Source organism: Sinohyriopsis cumingii, chromosome 2 (genome assembly GCF_028554795.1).
Source record: "Sinohyriopsis cumingii isolate HCF-2022 chromosome 2, ASM2855479v2, whole genome shotgun sequence".
Taxonomy (NCBI): Eukaryota; Metazoa; Mollusca; class Bivalvia; order Unionida; family Unionidae; genus Sinohyriopsis; species Sinohyriopsis cumingii.
Window position 1 is genome coordinate 134,019,127 of NC_142962.1, and position 26,822 is coordinate 134,045,948.

Sequence of the window (26,822 nt, forward strand, 5' to 3'; positions counted from 1 at the left end):
CTGCACAATCAGAACCTGAAACCAGTGACGATAATGATAACGATGACGATGGCACCCCAACTCCCCCACCAAAAGTGTCTGAAGCAGTAGTACATTTAGAAGCAAGTTTAAGGTGGCTGGAAACACAAGATGTTGACAGCGTCAAAGTCCTTCAATTAAGAAACATTCTTGACTTTGCTAGAACCCAACAGTTCACGGCAAAGAAGCAAACGTCATTGGATATATTTTTCAAGAAATGATGAAATTTAAATTTGGAACCACACTGACTTTGCACTTTGCGCAACGATTAATTTAGCAGTTTTCACATGTTTCTTTTGATGTTCACATAATCTGAAATAAAAGTTATTTGCACGCTGAAATCATGCGTTGATTGTTAATTATTCTTGCAGTTGTCGCATATGATAAAATTTTAGCGGTATGAAATTTGTACAGACGCCGTATGTAGACCCGGGAATAGCTGCTTGCAGTGACCGTACGATATCAGACGGCAAGTAAATGGTTTCAATATTTTGTTCATCCTATATTTTACACGACGAATTCAGACTATTACAAAATTATTGAATATTTTAAATCTGTACGATTTTCAATGAAATTACATCCATTATGGATGAACTGCATGCCACGACGGCACGGTAGCATACGGTGTTGATACACTTTTCATGATATAGCGATAGTCTGGTATTATCGGTCAATCTGTATTATCGTTCAAACAAATAAAAATTAGTAAATGTTTTTAATGCACAGTAATAACCTATAAATATATTAGCCATCGATTATTTTGAATATATCTTAATTAATGCATTCCAGTTAATATTCATCTGATGATAAGCCGACTTTTGATCATTGTACATGTATACACGTATATGTTCTCGGAAATAAAGTTAAATATTGTAAAACCCCGCATTAACGCGACCCCGCTTTTAACGCGATCCGATTTTATGGACCCCGATCATCGCGTTATAGCGGGGTTCCACTGTATTGGGGAAAAGATGGATGAAGTTAATTAGTTGATGCTAAATAGTAATTAACATTTATTTGGATGTTGACAGAAAATAAGGGTGAATATTTCTTGTATATCATGGGGATAGACAAGCAGGAGCTGAGCATATACTGTGTATATTTAAAGTGGTACTGCTGCTAAAAGAAGAGAATACCTAGTAGAAACACAAGAAATAGAACCCGTTTGGCTACAGATTACTAGAGAAAAAGCTAAATCTCACATAGTTTTGTGTACTGACTCCTCACCATTATTTACTGACTGGCACAGATACTTGAATTTCAGATAGATAAAACTTAAAGCAAAGAAAGGAATTTTACATTCCTAGTGACATAAACAGAGATTGTCTCAGTGATAAAATAAAATGAATTGTATGGATTTTATTGCTGCTTTTGGTATGGAGCAACTGGTAAACAAACCCACTAGAGTAACATCTGCGTCTAAAACTCTTTTGAACCATGTTTATCCCAATACACAAGAAAATTTTCTGGAAGTAATGGTTCCTAAGATTGTTTTAAGTAACTCTTTTGCAACTTTTCTAACACCTGAAAGTGAATAGCAACTTAAAAACAATATCCCAAAATCCATTACTTTTAGATCTTTTCAAAACTTGGATACAGTTCAAAACAAATTCTATGGAATACAGTCCTTACCTTTGAAGATATAACGGTGATGTTTTAAGCATTTAGATGAATCTTTTCATAGAAACAGTATTTAAAAATGCCCCTTGGACAATATACAGTATAATGAAAGACCACCAACCAGCTTGGTTCTCCCATGGAAATTTGGATGCACTGAAACAGAAAAGAGACCATCTACAATCTGTGGGAAATCAAACTGAACATAAAATTTGGAGGAATAAAGTTAATAAAATGATAAGTCATGCCAAAAAATCACATTAAGAAAAGGTGCTGGATGAAATTGGAAATACATGTAACACTCAAGCTATTTGGAGAGCTTTTACAGAGTCTATTGCAGTTTACTATAAAACTGAAATTTTATTCCTCTACCAACCATGAGCACATTTGTACTGATAATCCAAGTGACATCTCAAATATTTTTTATGAATTGTTTTTTGTTCAGATTGCTGAAAAACTTAGGAACCTAAAATTTAATCTGATCTTCTGGAACTCAAAAATGAATGTGCTAAAACTTCTTATGCAGTATAAAGTTTGAAATTCCTTAAATGAGTCCTGACTTTGTCTTGAAGTATATTCTAAAAATGGATGATAGTAAAGCTGCAGAATTGATTTGTTATGATTTAGCAAATAAAGGCAGCTGCTATTGTAGAGACTATTATGCCTTTTATTCGCAATCTTAGTAAGGTCTAATAAATTTCCACAGACACAGAAAACTGCCAAGGTAACTCATTGCATAAAGCTGGAACAGAAGATGATGTAAACAACTACAGACTCATCTCTATCATTTTTTTATTTTTCAAAATTATTAGAAATTAACATGAACCTAATTCTTATATGAACTATTTGAACACTTACGATTGCAGTCAGAATAATCAGTCTGGCTTTGGACAAAATTACTTGTGTGAAACTGCACTCATATCAATGATTGATAAATGGCTGAAAGCATTAGGTAAAGGAGCATGGTTGGTCCTATATTATAATTGATTTACTTCAAAAACTGAAAATCTGTCAATGTAATGAAACTCCCTAAACTGGTTTGCTTCTTCCTCATCTGATAGAGTGCAAAGGGTATCTTTAATTGGTCACATTTCTGAAAGTTAAATTATTAGATTTGGAGTAAAACAGGGCTCTATCCATGGACCTCTGTTATTCATTCTGTTTAATAATGACTTCATTATTCATTCAATATATTTATTAACAACTTGCACCTTAAGAAAAGAAATTCTGTTTCTTCCACTAATCTTTATGCAAATGAAACTGCATTATCTGAGTCAGGTAAAACCAAAACTGTACTTGAAAATAATTCACAAGATGCTCTTAACAGACTTGAAGTATGATGCAAGGAAAATAATGATTATAAATACAAAAAACAAACACCCTACTAGTTATAGCAAAATAAAAATGAGCAAGGCTTGAAAGTGACTAACTCAACTTCTATTTGACAATGTGAACCTTACTATGATAAAAGTCTTGGTGTATTTGTTGATAACAATCTAACTTAGTCTATTCACATTAAACACATTTCAGAAGGGTTAATTGTTATCTTTGGCTACTGAAGAAAATTAAGACATATATTCCAGGTCAGTACAGGGTCGTCTTTTATAAAAATTATATCCAGCCATATCTGGACTTAATATAAATTGAGGTAAAACGTCAAATTCATTCATAACAAAACTGTTAAGACTAAAAAAGAGGGCATACCATTTAATTTTAGATAAGTGTGTGGACAATTTTCAGGATACAGTGAATTATATAAAAAGGCCAAATTTATATGGAAAGTGTCTATAAAAGCTATTCTTGTCTAAGAAATATCTTTCCACCAAATAGATGCTCATCGTATTCCAGATGTAAAGTCGTAAAACTTAACATTATCACAAAGCCAAAGAAGGAATTATTTAAAAAGAGCTTTTAATAAACTGGTCCACTGGAATGAAACAACATTCCTAATGACATAAGGCAGTTTCTTAGCATTTCTTCTTGTCATAATCAGCGTCGCAGATGGATGAAATCTTAAGACAGTCTGAAAGTTCTAGTAATATAAATACCTCCTGATTTTCTCCATTTGTACATCTTTTCCACCGATCAATTTTTCAAATTAATTAATTCTATCACATTGTGCTATATACTGTATATTTTGTACATAACAGAAGGCCTCAAGGTAGAATAGTTCCCTTAACTGAGTTACATTCTCAAAATAGGTGAAGGTGAATATTTGGGACAAGCCATAGTCACTCAAGAGAAAAAAAACAAATAACTAATAATACATTTATTAACATATAACACGTAATGCACACAATCACACATTCCCACTAACACTACCTCTCATGATGATAAATGAAATAAATATAAAAACTGATTCAAGTCCTGCTGTTCAGCTCTCTTAATTATACAGTTCTGACATTACACTACAATGGGAACTCACCCAAAGTCTATTTTTCCACTTGTATCCAGGTCTGAATATCCTTCTACAGTTTGGCTCCATGAATTTGAATTTATTTCCATCCATAGGTCACCAAAACATAAACTAAATGTGGCCATAATTGAATACTGTTCACTGTTCCAGTTCTTTGCCTCCCTGCTTATACACTGTATTTCCTATTTTTCTCTCTACCAGCCAAAACACCTGATGGGGTCCAATGGAGATGTTTACTCCCACCCTTCCAATCTATCTTTCACTGGCCAAAATGCTTGGCAGATTCTTTGGGGTCACACCCCCCTTTCTGTACTTTTAATCCACCCTCACCAGCCAGAATGCTTGGCGAGCGCTATAGGGTTACACATACCCTCCTGCCTCCTCCCTACACTCTTCCACACACTTCTATCTCTCTGACTGACTTCTTTATATTCTCATAACACATCAATGTACCTCTGACAGCTGGTTTTCCACACTGCATGGGTATCTTGCAGGAACACATTTTCCCGTAAGATCGCAACATCAGTATGGCTCAGTGAGTATAACTGATGTTTACTCTTGACAGCATGTTTTGCCCAAACTGTTAATTTTACAAGTTTGTGCGACATTTATTATTATTTTTATTATTATTATTATTTGAATAGACTTGAAAACTCCAACTTCTAAGTCACAACTGAATCTAGAACAGGGTTGTAATGATTTGCTCTTGTTTTTTTACCAAAGTCAACCATTGCTTTTGAGCTGGTTCACATACCATTTGATTTTGCAACATGCAAAATACAACAAATTTATTTTAGTTGACCTAAACTTGTGTGGATATAATTTCAGTAATCTATTTTTCTAGTTGCCCTAAACTTGTGTGGATGTCTATTCAGTAATCTATTTTTTTAGTTGCCCTAAACTTGTATGTATGTCTTTTCAGTAATCAATTTTTTTATTTGCCCTAAACTTGTGTGGATGTCTTTTCAGTAATCTATTTTTTTAGTTGCCCTAAACTTGTGTGGATGTCTATTTGGTAATCTATTTTTTAGTTGCCCTAAACTTGTGTGGATGTCCTATCAGTAATCTATTTTTTAGTTGCCCTAAACTTGTGTGGATGTTTATTCAGTAATCTATTTTTTAGTTGCTCTAAACTTGTGTTAATGTCTATTCAGTAATCTATTTTTTTAGTTGCCCTAAACTTGTGTGGATGTCCTATCAGTAATCTATTTTTTAGTTGCCCTAAACTTGTGTGGATGTTTATTCAGTAATCTATTTTTTAGTTGCCCTAAACTTGTGTCAATGTCTATTCAGTAATCTGTTGTTTTAGTTACCCTAACCTTGTTTGGATGTCTATTCAGTAATCTATTGTTTTAGTTACCCTAAACCTGTGTGGATGTCTATTCAGTAATCTATTTTTTTAGTTGCCCTAAATTTGTGTGGTTGTCTTTTCAGTAATCTATTTTGTCTCAAATGTTTCAGATAAAAATGCATGACACAGTAGTGCTGATGTCCATAGCAATTGTAGCATTATTCTCTATGGAGACCCTACTGGCTCATGTTCAATTGGTCTTCATTGCATTGCAGTCATCTCTAATGACTGTTTTGCTAGAAAAGCTAGATGAACAAGCTGACCAAGTCGCCAAAGGCAAGTTAGGAGACCCCAATCCTGCCCCACTTAAGTAAAGCATTACACAAGCACAAAGCTTCACAAAAACCTATATTGAAAATAAATGTCATGATCGCTGGAATTCCACCCCCAAAGGCAGAAAACTTTACTCCATTCTAAAAACAGTCAACAGATCCATTAAACCACCCAAAGTTAAAAGTTTGGACCAAAAATTAATCAAATGTATAATGACAGGAAATTTTGGTAAACTCTTAGGACCCCAACCAGCTAATATCAACTGTTATCTTTATCATGCAATTGCAGACCTACAACATGTATTCAATAATTGTGCTAAATATCAACTGGCAAGAGCAAATTCATTAAAGCTCAAAAAGCAATTGGATCCCCTTTATACCTACCCAGACATACTAGACAATAGCAATCCCAATTTAAATTTAGCATTTTGTAACATCATAAGTTACCTAGAAACAACAGGACTACAAAAATAAAATATAAAACCCCAACACTCCCTGTCAGGCATCTAGTATCTTAAAACATACCATATCAAACTACTAAACCTAACACACACACCCATTAAACTAGGTCTCAAATCCAGTAAACAGGCACCTTTGATATGTCAGTCAATACCTGAATACTCTGCAAAGGTGACTGTCTACTCAAACAATCATTAAATACTCTCCCCTCCCACAAAAAAAAAAAAAAAAAATTTTAAATTTTAAAAAACCCACAGTATCATAATTAACTGTAATACTGCTGGTCACTTCACCACCGCACTCCCCTCTTGGTGTAACCAGGTGCGGAATTAAGTGCGGGGTAGCATACGGTTTACCACCCAAGTAGGGGTGTGTACCGCCAAGCGTGGGCTGATGCTGCACCTGCACCTATCACCCACTGCAGCACCCTGGGTTATCCGGATGAATGACTTGCTAAACAATGCAATAGGCCTTACCAAATGTATTTCACCTGACATTAAACTAGGAACTAGAAAATTAAGTAAATAAATACCATTCAGTTAATTATAATTAGGAGACAGGCTAACAAACTAAATTTAAGGAACTATAAGATCAGATGTCTTTGACATGTCTTGGTGACCCAAGTACTCAGCAAAGATATGTCTTAACTAAATAGATTTAGCCTGAAAATAAAATAACACCACATAAATAACTTTAACCACAAGCTAGGAAAATAATCAAAATAAAGTATGTGCAACTTATTATAACTAGGAGACAGCCTAACAAACTTAAAATTAGGGAACAATTAAGATCAGATGTCTTTGGCACGTCTTAGCGACCCGAATACTCGGCAAAGATATCTTTCTTAACAAAATAGATTTAGCCTGAAAATAAAATAACACCCTATAAATAAGGCAACTAGGAACATAAATAACGCTCAGAAACCTACCATGTTTCCTCTCTCATCACTAAAAACATTAAACAGCAAAGAGCCTCTCTCAATTCAGCAAATTATCAGAACCTTTTGGAATTAAGTTCACTCATTCTAACTTCAAACTTCATGCAAGATGTCAACTTTAGATCAACACCCTGGACTTGCCAATGGACACCTTCCTGTGGATCAATGTCTGCCCACCCGCCCACCTCCTCTCATGCCAAGGTCAGACATCAATTATCAGCATGCAAATGTGCACATTAATTCCTACCATCAAAAATCATGAGTGAGTGTTGGTTCTAATCCCACTCATCAGCACAATTGGTACTAGCTTACTTAAATATGAGTGCATGTTGGGTCCATTCCCACTTATGACAGCCCACCATTCAGATAGCATGGGACAATATGTCTCGCTAACTGATGGCTTAATTAGCAGCACTCCTTGAGTGCATAAACGCCTGGGGGATGTGGCTCCAATTCCTTTCCCTAGGAACAATTAGCATCCTGATGTGCAAGAATAAACCAGAGGCACATGCACTACGTGCGAACGCCTCTATAATCCAAGAAATCAATCAATCAATCAGTAAGGGTCATTTTCTTCCCCCATTTCCAATTTTCTTCTTATGAGGTATATTACAACATGAGGTGGTTTGATTTAATTTCTGATATACACTTTGTGTTCTCATGCTGGTAGCCATGGAAGCTGTGTTAAAACAATATCAAAGAAGATCGACAAATTTTCCAACTTTTCCATGTTTTTCTTATTGATACTGTCTGTCCATAAACTTCACTAAATTTAAAATGACATTATGTATTGTTATTATTTGTTTGGTACAAAGCTGCATAAAATAAGGTTTACAAGTTTGCATGCATATGTTTATATGTTTGTATGTGTACGCATGTTCTGTACTGTCCCCAGCTTCCTCAGTTGTTTTGGTTCTGACCCACATTACTTTCAGTTGACCTGACTCAGCTTGGAACCGATTATGGTACCTTTTGTATTGCTCCTATCTCTTACACTAAATTCAGCGTGAGGCTTCATCAGCTTATTACAAACATTGGCAAATAAGTTCATGCGCTGTGTCTTGTAAAATGCCAATGACTCTAAAGACATTACCAAAATTATGTGCTGCGAAGTGACAACATTCTGTTTCCACCAGTAGATTCTAGACTGTCCATCCTTTCTGCTGGCACTCATGGATTAGTGGCTGATACTTGGCAAATTGCCTCTCATCAGCATACTCCATTCTTGCTTCCCATGACACTGTCAGTTCCAATAAAATTACTTGCCTGGTGCCTCTCAACCACACTACAGTATGAGGTCTGAAGTTAGTGTCACAAATGTGTCTTGGAAACTGAAGCTCTCCAGTTACATCTGCCAACATTTCCCAATCCTGCACTGTTAAAATGCCTCTTGCTTCAGTTTTTTGCCTGTGTGTCTCACAACTTCTCACAAAGCTGATAAAGTTGTTTCTGCTCCTCACATGATGCTTCTCTCTCCATGTCCAAACTGGCTGCAATCTCAGTAGCCACTTGATCATGATGCTTTTCTCTCCATGTCTAAACTGGCTGCAATCTCAGTAACCACTTGATCATGATGCCAACGATACCAACCACCTGTCGATGGTACATTGCAGGATGACATCATGTGCTCTAAATCTGCTAATGTCCTACATTGTTTGCAGTTTGGGTCCTCAGTTTGTTTCAATGTCTTGAAATTTGTTGATATAGAGATAACATTATGCACTGAGCGTAATAAGAAACTCATTTTCTGGGCATCAGCAGTCCATATGTTACTCCAAAACTGTCTCCTGGCCCCTGCAGCTTACAAGAATAGCCAGTCCCCTGCTTCTTCATGCCAACAACTTTAAATTGAGCATCCTCTTATGAAAGACAATTGTCTTCCTGGACCATGTTACGCATCTCTTTGATGCTTGCTGCTTGCCACATAGGCTTTTCACTTTCCAGCCCTAACCTTCATTTTCTCTCCTATGTCACTGTGTCTTTAATAGCCTGAATTCTGCCTGCCATCCACTTTACTCCTGTACCTCCACTGCTGCCAGTCTCACCTTTTCACCTGCACTGTCTTTCAACATCATCACCTGCCTGGCCTTGGTCGCCTTGAACTTTTCTGTTACTGATGATAGTGGCAACTGAAGCTTGCTGCCAGTACTGTAGAAGCCAATACTACTGAAGCTTGCTGCCAGTACTGTAGAAGCCAATACTACTGAAGCTTGCTGCCAGTACTGTAGAAGCCAATACCACTGAAGCTTGCTGCCAGTATTGTAGAAGCCAACACCACTGAAGCTTGCTGCCAGTACTGTAGAAGCCAATACCACTGAAGCTTGCTGCCAGTACTGTAGGAGCCAATACAACTGAAGCTTGCTGCCAGTACTGTAGAAGCCAATACAACTGAAGCTTGCTGCCAGTACTGTAGTACTGTAGAAGCCAGTACTACTGAAGCTTGCTGCCAGTACTGTAGAAGCCAATACTACTGAAGCTTGCTGCCAGTACTGTAGAAGCCAATACTACTGAAGCTTGCTGCCAGTACTGTAGAAGCCAATACAACTGAAGCTTGCTGCCAGTACTGTAGAAGCCAATACTACTGAAGCTTGCTGCCAGTACTGTAGAAACCAATACCACTGAAGCTCCTTGTTACTCCCATCTATAATTGCAAATATGCATTGAACATTTTCTCAACTGCTTCTATGAGACTTTGTACACCAAAGGATTCCTTTTTGATTACCTTGTTAGTAGCGCCAGGCCTTGTACTTTCTGGGTAGCCCACTCTTGTCAATGGATTCCATCCAGTATTACACTATCATATAATTCAAGGAGTCTTTAAACCACTTGACAAGGCTCTTAACTGGTTGCTCACTCAAAGGTAGTATCACTTGCTCTCCTATCTTTAATCTGTAATTTACACCTTCCCTTAAAGAGCAGACTTCTTGACTTTGATGGCTCCATCTCGACAGGTTGCTTGTATGTTGTACTAAACTCAGTTTTGGTATATAGACCATCTTGGTATGGTGAATGTTATACCCCTGTTGTTTTTACATGTCTTGCCACAACTGCAGACCCTAGGTGTGTCTTTATTCTGAATTGTCCATTGATCAGGTATATTTGTCTCCATCGTCTGGTCATTTGTTTGATCATCCTCCCTGCTTTTTCACAACTTTGGGGATATCTCACAGCATATCTATCCTTAGTGAAGTTAGGTGTCTGCAGTAAATCTAACTTTTAAGTCGGCATGAAACTGTTTGAAGTTTTCTTGCAAAAAATAACATATTCTGTAATAAAATCAAAACCTGAATTATTGTTTAATATTGTTGTCAGATATGATTGATTATGTAACCTTTCTAGAGGTGTCTGAGTTCTCTTATTCACCAAAAACATTGGTGTTTTTCCACTTGTTGCTGGAAATGAAAGATGCTGTTTTTATAATATTTTGTCTTAACAATATATCACACACACACACACACACACCTATGCATTTCAACAATTTAAAACTGGGTTGATCTGTTTGCACTGTAAATTGTTTCTGCCCTTATAAAGGTGCTCACACAAGAAGATAAGAAAAGAAGAAATTTTAACTTTACCGAAATATTCTTTATATATTTCATTTTCATTATACATGGTCACAATAATTATAATATTATAAATTACATTTCAATTTTATGGAAAAGTCAAACACGTTTCACATATTAAAATCTATAGAACCAGAGGAGGTAAGTAGCACATGCTACCATGACTGTTGTACTTGTCAGAGTGTTCAGATGAATTCTTTTGTTTGTAAAGGGCCCTTTTGCACCGGAAAGATTTAAGATGATTTTTTGATACTACCATGCTAAAAGATGATTGCAAGTTAAATTCTTGGCTCAGAGTTCTTTAAAATGTTAAAAGCAGAACTCGAGCTCTTAAATCATAAAATTTAGACATGTTTTAGCTTTGATTAAAATGAAGTTTGTCTTGTAGAACTTCCAGAGTCCTCTGAACTTTGGCTCCTTTATTAGCCTGCTGAATTTCAATAATTGATTCCCTCCATATATATAACTGTGTTTGGTGTTTTGAGGTTATTCTTGAGTTTCCATGCTTAGCCCGTTTAGAGAATATGGGGACTGGTGCTGCTTTGTAGTATAAATCTTGGCAGAAAAAAAAAAACAAGCCATTATAATTTAGGTGTAATGTGCAACATTACATTGACTCTAAGTTGGGTCAGTAAAATTGGGTCAACTAAGTACTAATATCCCAATTCATTTATCAACCACAGGATGACCTACTTGCCACGTGAAAAAGTAATGTGCCAGTTTACAATATATAAATGTATCACTTGAGAGATAAATAACATACATTAAGGATCAGTTTGTAACCTTGTTTTTTTTTTGCTGTTACAGTCTTGGTTTCCAGGAAGAAGTCTAATCATGACAAAACTAGTCTAAACCTACATTCTAATGTGTAGAGTGCAAAATAGTACATACATTACACCCCACACCCACTTAATGGTATCAATGCTACTCAACTTTTCCATTAAAAAATCTTAGTACTCATATTTTTACAGTGTGATTGCACCTTTAAACTTAAAACACTTGCAAAATAAGGTGTTAAACAAACTGTTTTATTTCTGCTGAGAGAGAGAGAGAGAGAGAGAGAATAGACATAAAGAACTGTGCTCAGATTAGAGTGGCATGAAATTCACTAATGATGTCTGGAATAAATTTGTTTGCTTTTTTCAGAATTGGTGTTAAGCATAAATACCAATTTTGTTATACTTATCTAACCAGAGATACATGCAATTTTATTCATGCTGTGGAAATGGAAGCTAAATGTCTTTCAAAGGACTCAGTGAGGCAACTAACCCAGGCTGGTCTGGGCTGGCAATAAAGGTTTGATATAGCCACTATTGTGCTATACATATAGCTGTTAAAAGAGAGAGAAAAAAGAATAATTAAAAAATAAACAACTATGTTACTATTATCTAGTATTTGCTGCATTGAGAAGGTCAGTAAACAAAAAAGAACCTGGTTTCACCATGTGACTGTCATATTGTTATGCATTTTTAATTTGTATTGTATGCATAATTGTCCATGATTGAGGATAGAGTTTTAGTGTGTACCAGCTTTGGTTTCGAAGCCAGGACTTCTTCTTTTAGAAAAACTATACGGCTCAGGTTCTGCATATTGACATATGAAAATCAGAATTTTGTGAATTTAATTATAAAAACCAGTTTAACCTGTGATAGTCAATACTTAAGTGCAGACTTGTTTTGTATGTTTGAGTGCATATTTTGACAAATATTTTGTATAGGAGCAATTATTGTCTACTTTCTAGCTAGAGGATTTAATGGTGCAGAAAATGAACTATGGAAGTTTAGTACTATGGATGCCTTTGCTGACTTTTAAAAAATTAATTTTCATATGGAAATTCAAATAACAAAATACTGATCTCTTTTAATATAGAGTAATCATCTCTGAGTTATATTAGTTTATATTCTGTATATTTAGCTGTCATGTAGGAAGATTCTAGTATCATAATACTAGGTGATGACGTCATCCAAAACATAGACTCCAACTGGCTTGGTTAGTATAATCTTTAAAATGCTGCTTTTGATCATTTCGATTGTGCCTGAAATTAATTTTAAGAACTGACAAAATGTTTTGAAGTAACATTTTTTTTCACATTGATATTATATTGGAAGTTTATTATAACAAATACGTTACACCAAATATTGATATGGTACACAAGTGTCTTGTCATGACCACCCCATGTGTTGCACAGTCAACTAATGTCACACTTCCAGTGTTTTTGAGACAATGTGATCTAAGTTAGAGAAAGTACAGAATCTCTGTATGTTTTTCCCATTATGCACTGTACCCATTAGATTGGTTTCCTGCTCTGCTGTCCCCTTACTATGCACTCCACTTAATAACTAAATAATCAGGGGACACAGATTTTACTAGTTACTGGCCTGTGATATTGGATTGTCAATTTAGGCTTGATACCAGTAAACCCATATATCTGACATTCCTTAGATTGGCTCATGTTGTTGACAGAATTTTTTTTTCTCTCCATGTATATAAACAGTATGAGGCACAGTCTGCGTCATGAGTGGGGAAAGAGAGCCTCTTCTGGCAAGACATTCTGGGCGAAAGCAGCTGGCCACTCATACACTAAGAGCAATGCAGTCAAGCAACAAACTACGGGATTGCTTAAGAGGCTTTTGTACATTTGAAACTGTGAAAGACTTGTTGCCCATTCTAAGATGGATACCAAAATACACGTAACTATATCTTTAAAAATATGAATCTTATTATCAAAACTTTTGTGCAGTTATTTCATCCTTAAGTCATTTCCTTATATTATTTAATAACATTCAAATCCAATCTGAATTGTTTGATCATTAGTAGCAAAGAATTAACATTGTGAAAGTTTTTGCTGCTTTCTTGGACCAAATATTACTTTTTAAAGTAATTTTTTGTTACTTTTTAAACAAATGCTTCTGTGAATTTGGTTGGTACATCTGTATGTCAAAGGTCAATATATTGTGTGTGTGTTGAATGAATATATATATATATATATATATATATATATATATATATATATATATATATATATATATATTACATATGCTTTATCATTTTAATCAAAAAGAAAAGATGTACATGTACAATTAAAATTACACTGATTAAATATGTGCTGCTATTCAGTTAACAAATATATACTAAAATGGTGACTATTATAGCTGTATAGTAATTTAATAGTATCAATTACTGTTCTGTTGTCATTGTGTAGTTTATGCTTTATTGTGCCAAAAAAGCACCATTCATTGGATATGAATACATCTTCCCACAGAATGGAGATTTGTCCATAGGATTCATGCACCAGACTTGGGGCATGCATAGAACTGTAATCATTTTCAAGGATGCCATACTGTATGGACGTTCTGCCTACATCATCACCAGAGAAAATTGATTTTACTGCATTACCGGTCTCCATTCTAACAATAATTTTGAACCCTGTTGTTACACTTTCTAATTTGTAATTTAAATTATGTGCCAGTAATATTTTCTTTCTTTTGGAATTCAGTTCCTTGAGAAATATAGAATTACGATGTGTTTTCAAACCTTATGGGGTTTTGGTACACCATGTTACTTTTACATATACAACTATACCGGTAAGACTTTGTATTAAGAAATAACATGAAGCAGAACTTAGTCCAGGTCCTACTGAATCATATACTGTAGTATCATTAATTTTTGAGGGGGGAACAATTTTCATGGCTTTTGTTGTTGCCACATACCATGAATTTAAATCCCCAATGAAGAAAAATGAGCCACGTAGGATGATGAACCCCTGTTTTCTTAGTGTTTCATTCCTAGAGATTAACACAGCTACTAGCATTTGATAAATCAAGGCCAATACTGTAATCTGGTAATTAAATATTAGCTTTTACATGTGTTTGTTAAAATTTTTATTTTAACCTTTTGAAACAAGAATTATAAATCATTTTATATTGTTTCAATGTACAAGTTCGATAAGGTATCCGATAGCTGTAATTTTACACTCACTGCCTTAAATCGATATGTAAAATAAGTAAGGATAGAGAGAAAATAGAGAAAAAGCATAAGGTATTCAAACAATAGTATTACTGAAATTGAAAGAAAAAATAATACAAAATAACCGTATATGAAAATTAAATTTAATACTTATTCAAATCGATCTTTCATTCGAGTACAACTATTGTTGAAACATTTAAATCCTCTTTAAGCACATTTAATTTTATCCATTCATTTTTAATCCAAAAGAACATCAGTCCTGTAAAATACTATAACTATTTCTTCAAACTGTTATTAATGAAACACTATGTATATACACTAATTACAGCAGAGTATTAAGGCTCACACTTCACAGATTTTTGGACGAAGCCACCATATCAACCATGTCTTATGGTACTCACAAATGCTTCTCGGGAAAATAATCCCCAAATTGCTGAATTAAATAAGTCCAGCTTTCGCAAAACCACTGATAATTAGGTCCGATCTTTCACTCATTGTCGCGTGAGCTGCAGTTATCCATTCAGGAAGTTGCAAGTTTTACTAATACTGTGCACTTGGTAAGCAAGTGCCTGCGCCATGTTCGCAGCTTCTGATGGGTTAGGAAATACAGGAACCAGGGTGGTCTAAGTTGAATTTTAGTACTCTTATGCCACTGTGTTAACGCCATGATTGTCAGAAAGTACTGATGGTGCAACTTGATGGACACTGGTTTAAGTAAGACATCATTCATGTGTACTTAAATAATCAATTGGGCCTAGTGTTGTTGGCTGCATCGGCATTCGTTTGATGTTGAGCACTCAAACGTAAACATGGCGAAAGTGATTAATCTTGACAGGTGTTTTATTTGCACACATAGAGATGGAAGTATTATTTTAGTGTTTTTGGTTGTGTCAGCTTTGAATGATGTTATTCACTTGGTCGAAAACACAGTGTAAGTATTGAACTTGCCAGGTCTTTGATTTGTGCTTATACAGGTGGTAGTATTGTTTTAAAAATTAAAGTGACCATCATTTGCGTCAGCATAGTTTTATTCTTTTGTATTCTTTATTTTGGGTATTTGTAGAGGTTAAACCATGCAGCTAAATACCTACTAATATGCAGACTTTGACAGGCAAAACCACAAATTTAAGTACCAATAAAAATGCCTTTTTTTTTCTTCACAAAACCATGAAAATTGAGCCCAACTAAAATAAATGATACTACAGTAGATCGAAGTAGATATGGTTCCTTTAAGGCGTCTTCACATATGCTCTCATAAGTTTCTCCCTCTCACAAGATGGAAACCACACAGAGATTCTCTATCAGCTCTGAATCCTCTATGACCAGACTTTCAACATTTCCAATGGTGGATGATTCAGGACATTATGGACTGGGGTCCACATGCATGCGTCTGACCCTCACTTGTATCTGTTTGCTGTTGCATCAGATTCTAGTTGGAGTGCTCACTTATAAATTGAGAGCATAATTTTCCAGTGTCTTTGGACTCTAGACAGTTTGACTCACCACATCAACTGCCTGTAAATGAAAGCCATATTTCTAGCATTGAAAGGTTGCATCAACAAGTAATGGGTCGATATGTCATGGACATTCACTGTAGCATATCTCTGACATCATGGAGGCACATTTGCTGCTTCTCTTGCATGAAAATCTGGAACCTCCTCAGCTGGGCCACTTAAGAGAAAGTCACCATTTGAGTTCACTACATTGCAGGGAAGAAGCATGTTTTAGCAGACAGTCTGTCCAGGTCAGGCAAAACATTCACACAGAATAGACTCATCACTGCTCTGTAACAGAGCCCCTTTTCTCACTAAAATGTGGAAAACCTCTGTTGGACTTGTTTTCCACCAGACTCAACAACATACTTTATTTTTACATCCCTCCAGTCCAGGCAGTAGAAGCATTCAGCTTCCAGTTGGATCATCAGTTCATGTAAACCTTTCAACCTTTCTGACTGCTACCTCAAGTTCTGCAAAAGTCAGAACTTCCACTGCTCATATCGTTCTTATCACCCTACCGTTATCTCGATCATGGTCCAGCAATATTTTTGGCCTGTCATTAGATCAATCCAAATCTCTTCACCACAAGAGGGATCTTCTGTTGTAACACAGGATCCCTCCTACACAACAATATTCTTCTCCTTCATGAAGGTTTTGTCTCAAGTGATATCCACCAGAACAAGTTTTTGGGCCAGGTTGGCAGCTGCATCATTCAAGGCAGAAGAGTCATAGTAAGGCTGTATCATGAATACCAAATACATGCTGGAGACGGTGAAGTTATATATCATGGTCCACTATTGTCAAATGCAGCAGACAAGTAAAGGAGGGTGAGGACTCTAATATTTCCACTACCCAAAGCAGAGAGGTCATTAACTATTCTCAGAAGGCAGTTTCAATACTATGGCAAGGATGTATGCAGACTGTACATTGCTAAAAAAACACATTGAGATAGAACAATTTTTTTCTAAGATTTTTTACAAGAATGAGAGTTTAGAAACTGGGTGGTAGTTCATTAAATCATTTGGGTCAAGTGTCAGTTTCTTCAACAGAGACAGCTTTGAAAAATTATGGAAGTTCCCTGGATGAGAGAGAGAAGTACTGATACCTTTGGTTAGTGAAGGCAGTATTTAATCTAAGCACTCAAGTTGCAGTGATGTCAGAATTGGATCGAGTTCACATGATTTTGGGGCACTCCTCATCACAGTTGTATGTACCAAATCCATAGAGACAGGTTCAAAGGTGTTAAAGGTAGCTGTTTATATTTTGTAAAACACACTGTAAGGTGATGATGAATCAATTAAAATTGTGGTGTTATTTCTAATGGATTGAACTTTGTCATGGAAGAAATTTGCAAACAGGTCTAGAAGGTTGACTTGAGAGAAGGTCATTGGAAGTGGTGTACATTTATTCCTTGACATTAACTTGTTCATTATCTTGAAGAGTCTTTTGCAGCTGGATTTTGATATCGCTGGTCGATATGAAACTTTATAATTATTAAATGATCGTACATATAACCTTTTGTATGGCGCTAAATAGCCAAACAGTGCTGGTGCACCCTTAAAATACAATCAATCAATCAATCAATCAATCAACCTTTGCAACCGGAACTTTTGGTGATCTTAGTACTGTAGTTGGCTAGTTTTGCAGCATGGACTATGTTTGTGACATTCTTCTTAGCAGCTTCATATATCTGTTTATGAATATTAATGCTGTTGGAAAGCCAAATGCCTTATGGGATTCTTTTTTCAGAGTGTAAAGCTGGTCCCTAACATTACTATACCATGGAGAACACTTTTGAACTGAAACTCTGAATTTGTTTGCAAATGCTTATCAATTGTACTGATCTGATTAAAATCAGATCTCCACTGTCCTAGGTGAAAATCTGACTGTGACCATTTAGGGGTCATGTTCAGGTGACCTATGTTATTAATTGTAATTATTAATTTTATCAGCCAATCAGATGAAGTTTTATATCTTTAAATTTGGGAGACTGAGTAGTGTGGCTGAAGCACACCAATGTGTTCCAAATAATGATTCACCATTTTAAAAGCTGCATTTTCATTGGCTATTTCAGAGGGACAGAATATGCCCCGTAAGTGCACTGTTAGATCTTCACCTAGGACAGTGGAGATATGATTTTGATACAGATTGCAAGTTGTACTGCTGTCTAGGTAACAAAGATGTTAGGTTTGCTTGAATGTCATGCATTAAGTTGGGTTACATTTATCATACAGAGGTTTGTCTTAGTATCAAAATGAGATGGAGGGTCATAAGGACTAATACAATGAGATGGCATATGATCCAGAAGTGATCTGATGCAATGAAGACTTTTGAATATTGTCATCAGGTATATGAAGAATCCAGTCTATAATGTGACCATGTTTACAGACTGACTGAGGTTGAAAAGGTGAATATAATTTAGGAGTTTTGGTGTCCATGGGTTTCCAGGACAGTTCAAGTGAAAGTTGAAGATTCTAAGAATAATCAGGTTGCCACCTATAGAATCTCCATACTATATCAATATTCCAATTAAGCACAGTGGTATATGACTGTTGAACTGTTGAATCATACATGTACACAGTTTGTAGTGAATTCCAAGTAGTTGTTGTTGTTGTTATAGGGTTTAACACCATTTTTCAGCACAAGATAGGCTATACATGGCGGCCAGTACAGAACACACACATTATATATATATATATATATATATATATATATATATATATATATATATATATATATATATATATATATATATATATACTAACACTAGTTGCACTGTACAGTTCTGTCCATTTATTCACTAATTCATGAAGAAAAATATAACACTCAGTGTATTCATAAGAATGTTGTATGTTCCTATGCTATGTTTTGACTGCAATTAAAAATAAAGGATTTAGTACATGTATGATAGACTGGAACTATAATGCCTTTTTAGAAGTGGCATGAATTGAAAAGAGATGTGGCTGCATACAGATTCTTATTTTAAGATGCTGGTGTTTGCTAGAAGTTTGTGAAAATTTACAACGCTATAATAATAGACACAAATCTTTCAATATACTTCTATGTAGCACCATTGGATTGTATCCTGGTGCACAAAAAAACACAGATTGAAATCAAAGCACAAAGTTGATAGGACATCATGAACCCATTGAAGTGATGTTCTCCATTACATACTAAAGATAAACTGAGAATTGTTTCTTTACCTAGGAATAATCAGACATACTGAGCTTAAATTGACAGTTAACAGTACTTTTACTGAGTACAATTGAACATCATTGGATTGAATACATTTATGACAACAAATTATGTCCTGCAGTGTGTGGTCATAGAGGTTTCTCTTTAGTTTAGTTGCCTGGTCAGACACAGTAGGAAATGGTTAATATAATAGGTATGAAAATAACATCTGATAAATGTATTGTATTTACATGCAGCTGAACATGACTGTATTAACATGCAACCAATAAGTGTACTTTATTTAAGTGCAATTGGAAATGAATGTGTTAACATGCAGCCAATAAGTGTACTTTATTTAAATGCAATTGGAAATGAATGTGTTAACAAACAGCCAGTAGGTGTACTTTATTTAAATGCAATTGGAAATGAATGTGTTAACATGCAGCCAATAGGTGTACTTTATTTAAATGCAATTGGAAATGAATGTGTTAACAAACAGCCAATAAATGTACTTTGTTTAAATGCAATTGGACATGAATGTGTTAACATGCAGCCAATAAATGTATTTTATTTAAATGCAGTTGGAAATGAATGTGTTAACAAACAACCAATAAATGTACTTTATTTAAATGCAATTTGACGTGAATGTATTAGCAAAAAGTCTGTTAAGTTTACTTTATTTAAATGCAACTGAACATGACTGTATTAACAAAAAGCCAATAAATGTACTTTATTTAAATGCAATTGGACATGAATGTATTAACATGCAGCCAATAAATGTACTTTATTTAAATGCAATTGGACAAGAATGTGTTAACATGCAGCTAATAAGTTTACTTTATTTACAGACCTGCCAACTCTTACGATTTTGCCGTAAGTCTTATGAAAATTACCCTTAAAATATGAACTTATGGCATACTAGCAAAAACTACAGAAAAATTATCGTTGCTGAAAAATCCGGATAATTGGTGCATCCGGGTTTCATTTTTGAATTAGTGAAATTAGTCAGGGAACCAGACTAACTTTACAGTAGCACCCCAGAAGCTTTAAACTGCACCTGTTTGTTCATGTGAAGTGTCTGCATGATCATACTGTTGATTATATAATTTTTAAAAATGGCATCCAGAAAGCTGTGCATGTTTAAGACGAAAGGGAAAATAAGTTTCTAGAAAAGTGTTAATAATCAACACAGAAGAATAACAAGGAGTATTCAGATTCTTGTGAGTAAAAGCAACAAGCCATTGAGCTGCATAAGGCTTGGAACTAGAGTTTGTGCAACTGTATTAGTGGCAAATAAAGTCCACACGTACTTTACAAACTTTTCAGTTGAACATAATGTTTATCGTCAATGCGTCAAATTTTTAATTACATTTTCCAGCTTTACAGTAGCAGTTATTGCTATTTTGTTACACCTTACTGAAAACTGGTCAATCTTATGGAAAAAAATCAAATGCCTTACTGAGACGGACTCGTCAGGGTTGGCAGGTCTGTATTTAATTGGACGTGAATGTATTAACAAAAAGCCATTAAGTTTACTTTATTCAAATGCAGCTGGACATAATTTTCTCAACAAACATAACTGAAAACATTGCAGGTCAAACTTACTTGACAATTCAAATGCATATGTCAAAGGTAAGGAAAGATAATGGTTGATTTTAACATACCCTGCCCCCTTCCCCACCCCAGCTCCCACTGTTAAATAATTATGCTTTTTCTCTTGCTAACTTACAGTAATAATTATGGTATAACAGAAGCTATTTTAGGCAAATAGATCCATTTTGTAAATAAAGTTACATTATAAATAATGATCTTTTCTTGACTGGCATCAAATGCTTACATCCCACTTCAGTAGCAAATCATGTTCTGACATAATCAGTTATTTTGACTGTTAATGTATCAAACATGCCAGACATCATAGTATGGACACCATCAGCCTTTTAGAGATATTTAATTAATTATATGAATTTTATTCAGCATAATAAAAATATTTGAACCTTTGGAGGGCTTCTATGCATTATATTTGCATAGTTCTAGTTTTAGAATCATCTTGCTTCAGTTTCAGATTCCATCTACAAATTGGTTATTAGAAGGCTTAGAATCTGTCTAAACAAGTTTTTAGATAGTATTATAATTTAAAGGATAAAATAGAATAAATTTGGTGACTTAAATGGGCTGGAATCTGGAATACTGGGGGCGGGGTAGGCATATTTCACTGCATTTGATTATAATATCACCATATACTTTATTAAAATACTCAAGGTTAGGATTATAACATCACCATATACTTTATTAAAATACTCAAGGTTAGGATTATAACATCACCATATACTTTATTAAAATACTCAAGGTTAGGATTATAATATCACCATATACTTTATTAAAATACTCAAGGTTAGGATTATAACATCACCATATACTTTATTAAAATACTCAAGGTTAGGATTATAATATCACCATATACTTTATTAAAATACTCAAGGTTAGGATTATAACATCACCATATACTTTATTAAAATACTCAAGGTTAGGATTATAACATCACCATATGGGGTACTTTATTAAAATACTCAAGGTTAGGATTATAATATCACCATATACTTTATTAAAATACTCAAGGTTAGGATTATAACATCACCATATACTTTATTAAAATACTCAAGGTTAGGATTATAATATCACCATATACTTTATTAAAATACTCAAGGTTAGGATTATAACATCACCATATACTTTATTAAAATACTCAAGGTTAGGATTATAACATCACCATATGGGGTACTTTATTAAAATACTCAAGGTTAGGATTATAACATCACCATATACTTTATTAAAATACTCAAGGTTAGGATTATAACATCACCATATGGGGTACTTTATTAAAATACTCAAGGTTAGGATTATAATATCACCATATACTTTATTAAAATACTCAAGGTTAGGATTATAATATCACCATATACTTTATTAAAATACTCAAGGTTAGGATTATAATATCACCATATACTTTATTAAAATACTCAAGGTTAGGATTATAACATCACCATATACTTTATTAAAATACTCAAGGTTAGGATTATAACATCACCATATGGGGTACTTTATTAAAATACTCAAGGTTAGGATTATAACATCACCATATACTTTATTAAAATACTCAAGGTTAGGATTATAATATCACCATATACTTTATTAAAATACTCAAGGTTAGGATTATAATATCACCATATACTTTATTAAAATACTCAAGGTTAGGATTATAACATCACCATATGGGGTACTTTATTAAAATACTCAAGGTTAGGATTATAATATCACCATATACTTTATTAAAATACTCAAGGTTAGGATTATAACATCACCATATGGGGTACTTTATTAAAATACTCAAGGTTAGGATTATAACATCACCATATACTTTATTAAAATACTCAAGGTTAGGATTATAATATCACCATATACTTTATTAAAATACTCAAGGTTAGGATTATAATATCACCATATACTTTATTAAAATACTCAAGGTTAGGATTATAACATCACCATATGGGGTACTTTATTAAAATACTCAAGGTTAGGATTATAATATCACCATATACTTTATTAAAATACTCAAGGTTAGGATTATAACATCACCATATGGGGTACTTTATTAAAATACTCAAGGTTAGGATTATAACATCACCATATACTTTATTAAAATACTCAAGGTTAGGATTATAATATCACCATATACTTTATTAAAATACTCAAGGTTAGGATTATAATATCACCATATACTTTATTAAAATACTCAAGGTTAGGATTATAACATCACCATATACTTTATTAAAATACTCAAGGTTAGGAAGATATGAAATGTGATAATTGATGAGACTTTTCTTTCAGAAAGTAAGAAAATATTGTCATTTTGAATTGGAGCAAACTAAATTTGACAGTAATATGTACAATGTAAATAAATGTATAAAAAAAGCTACATTTAATAAAGCATGAGATTTGGGACTCATAATATGGATCTCTCATTTCATATATTTGATACATGCCCTTTTAATACATTTCTTTTACAGTTTTAAATAGCAAAAAATAAGAATACTTTCTTCATGCTGGGATCAGCCAATTCTATAACACGAATCTGGGATCAACCCAGAATACATTCTTATGTGGGGATCAGCCAAACATTGATTTACTTAAGATGGCATCAGCCCAGAATACATCAGTGTGCTGGGATCAGCATAGCACATAGTCTGCTTAAACTGGGATCAGCCCAGAATGCACTAGTATGATGGGATCAGACTAGCACATAGTCTATGTAAGATGGGATCAGCCCAGAATACACTTGAATGCTGGGATCAGCCTAGCACAGATTTTACTTGAGCTGGGATCAGCCTAGCACAATCTACGGAAGCTGTGATCAGCCCAGATTACACTTTAATGCTGGGATCAGCCTAGTACAAATTATACTTGAGCTGGGATCAGCCCAGAAAATGCTATAATGCTGGGATCAGCCTTGCGTAGATTTACTTTAAGATGAGATCAGTCCAGAATACACTTGAATGCTGGGATCAGCCTGGCACACATTGGGAATCATAGTCTTGTACATTCAGATTCTAGCCCATGAGTAGCCCCCAAAGAGAGAGCAAAATATTTTTAAATATTTCAATTAAGTTGATTGATGTTATTTTAGTTATGATTTTGATGTTGTAGAATATTGCTAATAAGAGAAAGTGGGTGAGAGAAAGATAATGAATGTATATACTTGTGAATCCTATATTTTCTTACAATGCATGTATTAAATCTTTCCTCATTCAAATCAGTATTTGTGTTGTTGTGTATAAATGGATATTATTGCATTAAATACAAATTTAGTCTAATTAATCTGATACCCAGTACACTGAATATAAGTTGTTTGTTGTAAAAGCATCCTTATAAATAAGCAAGCATACCCAGTTAGCATCATTTTGTTTGCTGAATGGCACCATTACTGTGCTCTTGAAATTATGGAAATATTATGTCATATATATTGCATAAATTAAACTTTCATTCTGCCCAAAATGGGCATGTATGCATCTATTATACAAACAGGTGAAAAATCAATCAACTTTAAAAGTAAACTTCTTATGTGCATTGTAATTTAAGCAAAGTTTATCACTTAAACTACTCGTGGCCTGTATAGGGGCATTAGTGGCCCAGATGGGGAGGTAACTCAACAAGAATCCTGAGGAAATGTCAGTCTTGGATTAGTAGCCATGAGCCTCTATGAAAACTCAATGCATGAAAAGCTGAGACTGCAGAGGTGTAAGCAAGGTGTTCAGTTGGCCTTGCATTTCACACTATTAGCACAGGAGAAAATTTTTTCACTACTGGATGGCATGTTATCTTGTATGAATTTTCAAACATGGTGGACAAACACTCAAATCAAGTTGAGTATAGCATTGAGTTGTGTAATATTTAACCTGGACTCTTCAAAGATTAATAAATAAATGTTACCTGCCATGTATATTTAATCCCTTTCATTTAGAACATATGTCAAAATACACCTTAGGCATACAATATTCAAAGTAATTCCACAACATACAATATGTAGGTTTTCCAAGTTTCTGTTTACACATCTCATTGAACAAGCTTTTCTGTTCATGAGACAAAAATTTTATGCATTGATTGCACTAAACTACCAGGCTTCAGTATTAGCTCTTACAACCTGGTGCCGATGACTGTCATCCCATACAGTAGAATTATTATCTTTAAGTGCAATTATTATTGTTATTGTTATTAATATTATTATTATTGTTATTATTTTCTGCCACCTTCCTATAACATTCATGTCTTTGTTTTTCATAGTGGAAATGATATCTGAGTTCTAAAGCTAGAAGCTAAAAATAATGCACCCTTAGATGGCACCCTGTGACTTGATCACTTCATAATGATGTATGTAACTAGGTCATATTAAGCAGTGTAGCACTAAAGTACTACAGTACTAATACTTGGTAGCCTGAAACCAAACTCTTTGCGTTATCTATAGATAATGGGTCCCACTCCATGCATGTATGCAGGTACTGGTGTTTCTTAGCTATTTTTTCTTATTTTTCTTTAATTTATGCATTGTCATTATTTTAGATAGTTTTGTTTCTTTGTCCCACAAGGAAAATATTTTGTCTCCAGAGGAAGACCTTGCTTTAGATCTAACACAGGGGGGAAAAAATCCCCTGTGCTGTTTGCAAACTTTTGTGTCATCTAATATTTTTGTTGTTGCTTTGCATTCACATTTTTTTTTTGCTGTTTCTAATCTCTTGGCAATCTTGGGAATCTAGGCTATTGGCAATGTCAGTGTGTGGGTTTTAAGCTTGTTATTTATTGCTTATTTTTCCTTTCAGATTATTTGACCTTCAGAGTGATATTATAGCAGGTGTTACAGTGGCTCTAACTGTCATTCCACAGGGTCTGGCATATGCCAGAGTTGCTGGGCTTCCTCCACAGGTTACATTTTCAACTTTTCTTTATGCTCTGGTTGCAAATCTTTGACCCCCCCCCCATTCTTACATGTTAAATGCTGCATTCTTACGTGGCATCATCTTATTTGGCATCATGCTCTTATCTTATGTCAGCTGTACTCAAATTTTGGATTTTCATGTGCTGCCTGAGTACAGGGTATTTTTGTGCCCCCAAAGCTTGCAATGGGTCTGTCTTGATTGTGTTTTCAATATGTCTATCCCTCTCATTATCTCATTAAGCTTGTTAGCAATATTGGACTAAATTCACTTAAAACAAATAAATGAAATTTAGTAGGAATATTTGTTTCATCTGTAAATGACTTGGTTGTGGTTTCTAGGACACTACAAAAGATGATTTCCTCGGGCAATGTGGAAAATATTTTCTATACTGTTGACTGCCTGGTAGGTTTGGTATTAAGGGTGGTGACAGGGAAGATAAAGCAGCCAAAGCTACCCTGCAATCACCTGTTCCTGAATGGAAGATTCCATTATACAGACTTCAGATGCAATATAAATGAGCATGTTCTCTGTACCTGGCAAAATATATCAAATGAAAACTCCAAAAACAATGTTAAGAACATCAAACCACCAAGAGAATGGCATCCCTCACAAAGAACTAATGACAGAAATGAACTGGTAATGTGCAATAGTGTATTAGAAACACATGAATGTCAATAGCTTGTGTGCATCTCCTGAATACATTCTTGTTGAGTGTTTAATCTTCCACCCTGTGAAAATAAAGTAATTTGATGTGAACTCAATGAAAAAATTTTACCATGATATAACCAGAGAAATTATTTGAGTTTTTTAAGGCGTGTGAATTACGTAACAAATGTTAACCTTTTATTTTAAGGATTTTTTGTATTTTACCTTGTTTTTTGTTTTAAATACCTTTTATTTTGATGTTATTTATGTTTTCATCAATTTCATGGAATCCTTCATTTATACGTTGCTTAAACTTTGCATTTAGTTGGTGCCATATAGCCAATTTGTACTGCAGTATCCTTAAAAGCTAATACATATTACATAAATCAAGCCATTATAGCAACTTTTTAGACTTGAACTTTT

The 26,822-nt window shown here is 34.4% G+C and overlaps 1 protein-coding gene across 1 annotated transcript in view; it reads left to right on the plus strand.

The window, feature by feature from the left end:
- Positions 1–26,822, plus strand: part of LOC149805881 (sodium-independent sulfate anion transporter-like) — a 141,519-nt gene that overhangs the window by 23,829 nt on the left and 90,868 nt on the right. The window contains exons 3-4 of the mRNA XM_089950622.1: positions 13,128–13,323; positions 25,638–25,740. Of these exons, the coding sequence (XP_089806748.1) occupies positions 13,148–13,323; positions 25,638–25,740 (279 nt within the window). The 5' untranslated portion in view covers positions 13,128–13,147. The remainder of the gene's footprint in view (positions 1–13,127; positions 13,324–25,637; positions 25,741–26,822) is intronic.